Raw genomic sequence first — 7,218 nt, 5'->3', positions numbered from 1 at the left:
ATTGTACATATTACCTGCAAAATAGATGGTAAATGTCAGTCTCACACGACACCATTTACTTGTTGACATTAAGAGTGATTTATTGAACAAGTCTCATTAAATCACGTGAGTTCCCGTGAGACTTGCCCCAAACACCCTTCTCTGACCTGTGAGACTGTCATCTAGTGGTGATATACTGTTACTTCACTTTTTCTGCTTTACAAAACAACACCAAAATCTCAAAATATAACATTTTAACTAGTCAGCAATCCTTGTTACGCCGTATAAAATAGTTACTAACGAATAGTTAATAATGAAAATAGTTCATAACTAAGGAACATTTTATTGCAAAAGTCTAACTTTATTATCAAATACAAATACACATACATGAAAAAAAAAATCAAAATGCTTTCTGGTATTGTTCAGGGGGCCGGACCAAAAGTGGAGGCGGGCCGCATCCGGCCCGCGGGCCATAGTTTGGGGACCACTACTCTAGAGTATAGACTAAAAATTGGGGTTTCATCATAAAAAGATAAATGAATATGTTTAATAGGCCAACAACACACCTCTGTTATTTTACATTTCGACCATATGCAGTTGAAGTGACTGTTTTATCATAAAATCTGACTGCTTAACTGATTATACAGTTGTAAAGTTTTAGTTTTCGTTGAGAGTTCTTCTTGCGTAAACTTTCCTATGTATCATGTGCATGGCATGTAAAATGTGGACCAAATGAAACAAATGGAAGCAAGATTTCCTTTTTCCAAATGTATTTCCTCCAGAATAATTCCATAAGACATGATTTCTGTCTTCTTTCCCCTGCTGATTGGATTAAGAGCTCAACTCCACATGTTACATCAGGAAAAGTCATAGAGGGCAATGCAGAAACCCAGACAAGTCGATCTCAGTTTGAGTAAATTTTACGGTGATGGAAAGTGCCACACGAGTCCTTTCAGACGTAGTTTAAGACGGGAAAAATCAAAAGCGGAAGTGCAAACTCAGCTGTCTGGACAGCAGCAGTTTTCTTCTCCTAAGCACGTCATTTATAGTGTTTGTTGTATAACCGTGGAGAATAATCTGGTTGTCAAAATCATTCGTATGTTTTCCGGTTCTGTATTCCATTATTCATTTCTCTTCAGACATGGTTTTGGACCCAAAACATAGTCAGACTAGACTGGATCTTAGATTGAAAATGGGACTGCACTTAATTTCAACTAGGCCAGCTCAAGAGCTAGAAATAATTAAGGTTATTTGGACTATGTTTAAGTACTGACCAGCAACTTTAAATTTCGACAAAAACAAAATTGAATGCATGATTAGTAACTTATAATAATAAAAATGCGACGAAATGGATTGGTCTCTCAGGAACCATCCTCTTATGGTTCAGATCCTACCTCTCAGATAGGACGCACTGTGTTAAATATGGTGAAATGATATCTGAGCCCTTTAGTGTTACCTGTGGTGTTCTGCAGGGTTCAGTACTTGGCCCCCTTCTTTACAGCATTTACATGATTGCATTAGGTGATATTATTCGCAAGTTTGATATCAGTTTCCATTGCTACGCAGATGAAATTCAACTATATCTTCCGATGGAGGAATCTGCCCCACTAAACTGTGGAAATTTGGAGGCCTGCCTCAATGAGATAAAAGAATGGATGTCACTCAACTTCTGGCGCCTTACCTCTGAAAAGACCGAAATGTTAGTTATTGGTCCATCTAAATGCCGTGACTTCTTCTCAAAAACTGCTCTGAACATTGACAAATGGAATATCACCCAGAGTGACTCAGTTACAAATTTAGGTGTCATATTTGACCCCGATCTGTCCTTTCAAACACACGATAAGAATATTACTAGAAGAGCTTTTTTCCATCTCCTCAACATTGCTAAAATTCGCCCTATGCTGTCTCAATCGGATGCGGAGATTACAATTCATGCGTTTGTTACCTCTCGTCTCGATGAGTGTAATGCACTACTCTCCGGTCTCCGAAATCAAAAGAGCCTTCAGCTGGTACAAAATGCTGCAGCGAAGCTTTTAACTAAGACAATAAAGTTTGATCACATGACCCCGATTTTAGCTAACCTGCATTGGCTCACTCCTAGCTTAAGATTTTAAGGTTATGTTGGTAGTATACAAAATCATGCATGGACTTGCTCCGTCATATCTTTCAGATTTAATCTTGCCCTATGTTCTTCGCTCTGAAAATGCCGGTCTACTAGTGATCCCAGGAGCCACGGTGAAATCCGCAGGTTCGAGAGCGTTCTCCATTCAGGCCCCAGAGCTGTGGAATGCTCTTCCCACTGAGATTACATCTGCAACCTCAGTGGAACTGTTTAAATCTAGGCTTAAAACACACTTTTATTCCATAGCATATGAATAACCTATATTTTATGTTCACAATATCTGTCTATTATTTGTTATTGCAACATCCATTGCAGCCTGTTCATCCTAGAAGGGGGATTAACTCATGTGCGGTCCCTTCTCAAGGTTTCTTCATTTTCCTCATGTTGAGGTTTTTGAGTTTTTCCTTGCCCTCGTGTAGGTTTTAGATCAGGGGATGGTGTAATAATAGTCTGTGGTTTGCAATAATCTGTGCAGCCGTGTGAGACTCTTTGTGATTAAGGGCTATACAAATAAACATGACTTTACTTGACTAGAAGAATTAGATGCCACTCGAGCCAACCAGTACAGAAGATTCTTGTAGCCCAACCAGAAAGTTCATAGACCAGACAAGGATAAACAAGGAAATAATGCTACTCTGTGTTATGAACTTGAGTCTGGTGAGGTGCATTCAGATTTATAAATAAATGAACCTACATCTTATTCATCATTTGATTGGCAGAGTAAGATAGCAATATACAGTATATACACTGTTTAGCATAGAAAAAACCCGTTTTACTGTCTTACCTTAGCCTACAAATGAACTCAATGTGCTGCTCCTTTTCAATAAAAGCATCAATACATAGGTAATCCATTATTTATGAAAAAGTCATTGGCATGAGAAAATGTGTACTAGATGGCTTGACTTGCTTGCTAATACTGTCATGAATTCTAATGGTTGGGGCTGAGGTATGTGCCGAATCAGAATCATCTGTCTTACTATCGCCCTCTGCCAGGAGGCAAGAGAATTGCATGCCTCACTCTACATATGCATGCACTCAGCACAGTAATAATACATTACATATTAATTTTATTAACAATATTTGTAATATAATGTGAAACTTTGGTGGTTTGAAAAAGAAAATCTGAAAAGTGTGGGGTTAAATGAGAAATAACTAAGACTGAATAAATATAACTATTGAATACCGGTATAGTATGTTTTAATTCTACATCTCCACGATAAGAAGTTAGGCTCTGCCTCACCTAGATCCCCTGACTACACGTCACTGGAACTTTACTCCACTTATCAGGGTAGTACTGATTAACCAAAGAATAGGCTAGTTGAGAAGAACCAGAACCAATTGCACCTAAATTGAGAGCCGACTCTACTAAGTCAAACTCTTGGAGCAACTGGGTAAGATCAAACTCTTGGTTAAACTCGGAACCGACTCCAAATAAACCCTACCACACTGGCTAAAATACAGTAGTAAACCTAAACACACTAGACAGAAGATCTTACTATGGGCCCGGTCACACAGCCGTTTGCGTCTGTATCGCGGGTAAAATTTTGCGGTTTTTTTTTTGGGCCCGAGGTTGCCCGCGATGCAAAATGCGCAAAATTGGCCAACCCGCAGTTCATCGGTGGTATGCCCGCAAAACAGACGCCGGCGACTGTTCCGCTTCCTCATCGCGTCATTTCCGCGTCATTTTCTCGTGTGGACCACGGGTATAAAAGCTGCCGAGCCGGCGTTATGCCGAGAAATGCATCCGTGCCGAGATTTGCATCCCCTCGCTACTACAACCACTTTTACCTCGTTTTATCCAACTTTTATATCACTTTTAGGGAATTTAATGGCAAACATATAACCAAAACCACTTCGTCTTGCATTTGTTGGGAATGTAATACAACTTAAACCATTCCGTCTTTGTATTTGTTGTGAATATAATCGAACGGTAATGCACGCCGTATACAAATCATCAAGTAAGGGCAATGGGCAACCGTGACAAAATCATCTATTGGGTTATTTTAAATGTGTAAGCACTTAATTTGATAATTATTTCTGTAGTGTTATTGTAGTTTTATTATTTTAGTATTTGTGTAGCATTTATGCTGTCATCCATTCATCCATTATCTGCGCCACTTATCCTCAGTAGGGTCGCGGGGGTGCTGGAGCCCATCCCACCTATCTTTTGGCAGTGGGCAGGGGACACCCTGAACTGGCTGTCAGCCAGTCGCAGGGCACACAGAGACAGACAACTCACTCGCTCATTCACACCTAGGGACAATTTAGACCTGCCAAATAACCTGACATGCATGTCTTTGGAATGTGGGAGGAAACTGGAGTGCCTGGAGGAAACCCACACAAGCACAGGGAGAACATGCAAACTCCACCCAGGAAGTTCGATCTCATTACCTCAGAACTGTGCCGCACACACGCTAACCACTGCGCGGCCGTGCTGCCCCATTTTTGTAAAATTTCTGTTGTATTTTTTGGGGTTATTTTTGGAGTATTTCTGTAGTAGTATTTTTGTAGGATTTCTGTATCTTTTTTTGTGTGTAATATTTCTGTATTATTTCCATCGTCATATTTTTGTGGTATTCCTGTCAAAACATTTCTGTAGGTTTTTTTTTGTAATGGACTATTACTGTAGTGTATTTTTGTAACATTTCTGTAGACATCTTTTATTTTTATATCACATTTTTCATTTAGTTGTGTATTTTCTTCTTGTATTCAATTAGTAAGTATTTCTTTATGTGGTATTTTGTAGTTGGATTTTAGTTGGATTTCTGTTGTAGTGTTTTTTTTAATATTTTTTCTTGGTATTTCTGTAGTATTTCCATACTTTTATTTTACAGTTTTTCTGTTCTCATATTTTCGTAGCAGTATTGTATCATTATACTAAAGTAGTATTCTTGTACTATTACTATAGTATTGTAGACACGTAAAGGGTACTGGGAACAAAGTTGGCACCCCAAAAATATTTTTTTGTTTATTTTGATCATTTTCATTTGGCGGGCCGGATTATCAAGCACAATGGACAGCATGTGGCCAGCGGGCCGTAGTTTGATCGCCCATTTTGTTAAGAAAACCGTTCCGCAAAAATATGTATATACTGTAAATATATATTCCTGTCCCACATTTTATTCTATTTCCAAACATTTTGAAACATCTCTAGAGCGCCACAAGGGCTCCAGAGGCGCTTGTTGCCGACCCCCGGACTAGGCTGATGTTCATGAGGCATACAGCAATAATCACTGGCAGAATAATTTCACTGATGTGCAGGGTTGGGTAGGGTTACTTTAACTTGATTACTTTCAATTACTTTTGGATTACTCCAATACCAAATATGCTAACAAAAGACAAAATAAACTAAATATGAATAAAATTACAAAATTTCGTGCAGGCTTGGGGAGTAACGGAATACATGGAACGGCAAAAATGATGTTGGCAAGCTGTTTGGATTTATTTTCATTTTGTTTCTGTCGCATTTTATGTTAGTTTTGCCGGAGATCAAAGAGATCAAAGCCAGGAGAGAAAGCTTACCACGTGTTGTGAGTCATAATTTTATTCATATTTAGTTTCTTTTGTCTTTTGTTAGCATATTTGGTATTGGAGTAATCCAAAAGTAATTTAAAGTAATCAAGTTAAAGTAACCCTACCCGACCCTGCTGATGTGTCTTTGATTAAAAGGAAGTTGTGAAAGTAAGTCTCAGCCATGTCACATCCGAAGACAACAGCATTCCTTGGTGAATGTTATGTCATCAAAGAGCATGTCTCTTTTGTCCCTGCCCGGTGGCGCTCCAGCGGCAGAGGTTTTTTTGGGTCCCACAATGAAGTTCTTGTGCACTGCTGTCTGAGAGAAAGCCACAGAAATGCTCAGGCCGGGGAGCGGGAGACGTCATGGATTCCTGAGTGTGGGTCTTTGCAGGAAAAGCCCTGAGTCCCAGCATGGAGCGGTTCCAGGTTTCCATGGCGAGGGAGCCCAAACAGGAGGAAACACTGAGGGAATCCCGTTATTTTACAGCATTGCACCATTATAAACATTCAGAGCAGGACAGGGAAGCCGCTCTCACTAGTCTTAAGAACCAGGGGCTGCCCGAAGCTCCGCCGCCTCTTGTCTACTAGACTTTTTCCAACTTGGACTTTTCTTTTTGCCGTCTATTTTACCATTTTTTTTTAAAACTGAGAAACCAAAACTTTGCCATGCTGGTTAGACTTGAGTGATTTTTTCCCCTATCCTTTTCCAACATATTTTTACTTTTATTCTTAATTTTTTTTTTCAATATTGTATTTTGCTCTCCTGATGTTTAGAGGGACTTGGAGGCTGGCCCAGTACCACACCATGAGGTCCATGGATCAAGGTACTGCTCAGGTGTTGTGATTCTATGGTAATCAAAACGTTTTGATTATTTATTACATTTTGATGAAGAAATGGAAGCATGCAATTCCTTAACAATTCTCTTGTAATGTCACTATAGCCTGCTCTTTTGTGTGCATGTTTCTACCTGTCAACTTCAGGCAACTGCTCCCCCTTTTAATGATTACAATTCCCCTTAAAACCGTTTATAAAGCTTATAAACAAAACGCGGCACCTATTTACTCACAGCAAAGCGAAAAAGTGAATAAAAACAGACAATTTGTGTAAAACAAGCTTGTTTTATTTACCAATAAAAACATATACATCATATACAATTCTTCCAGCATTTATATTAGTTCTTACTAACTAAATTACGTGTTTCTTACAATACATAGCATTATTATTTTTTTTTTTAAATCCCCGTACAAAATGTATATATAGCGTATGAAATTTGAATTGATCAAAAACACATAAAATACGGGGGAAACGTGTAAGATGAGATGTTTTGGGCCGACGCCAATATTTTAGTTACCTTAGCTTACTTTCAATTACTTTTGGATTACTCCAATATTAAATATGCTAATAAAAGACTAAATAAACTACAGTAAATAATGGATAAAATTATGACTCACAACACGTGGTAAGCTTTCTCTCCTGGCTTTGATCTCTATGATTTCCGGCAAAACTAACATAAAATGTGACAGAAACATAATGAAAATAAATCCAAACAGCTAGCCGACATCATTTTTGCCGTTCCATGTATTCTGTTACTCCCCAAGCC

General features: G+C 38.7%; 1 protein-coding gene across 1 annotated transcript in view; it reads left to right on the top strand.

The window, feature by feature from the left end:
• The first annotated feature begins 6,318 nt into the window (after positions 1 to 6,318).
• The window catches only part of nfatc2a (nuclear factor of activated T cells 2a), a 51,544-nt gene continuing 50,644 nt past the window's right edge, over positions 6,319 to 7,218 (top strand). Inside the window, exon 1 of the mRNA XM_088330903.1 lies at positions 6,319 to 6,441. Within this exon, the coding sequence (XP_088187029.1) occupies positions 6,384 to 6,441 (58 nt within the window). The 5' untranslated portion in view covers positions 6,319 to 6,383. The remainder of the gene's footprint in view (positions 6,442 to 7,218) is intronic.

Source organism: Urocampus carinirostris, chromosome 3, assembly GCF_059441175.1.
Source record: "Urocampus carinirostris isolate Australia breed hairy pipefish chromosome 3, RoL_Ucar_1.0, whole genome shotgun sequence".
Taxonomy (NCBI): Eukaryota; Metazoa; Chordata; class Actinopteri; order Syngnathiformes; family Syngnathidae; genus Urocampus; species Urocampus carinirostris.
This window is presented reverse-complemented; position numbering and strand designations above follow the sequence as displayed.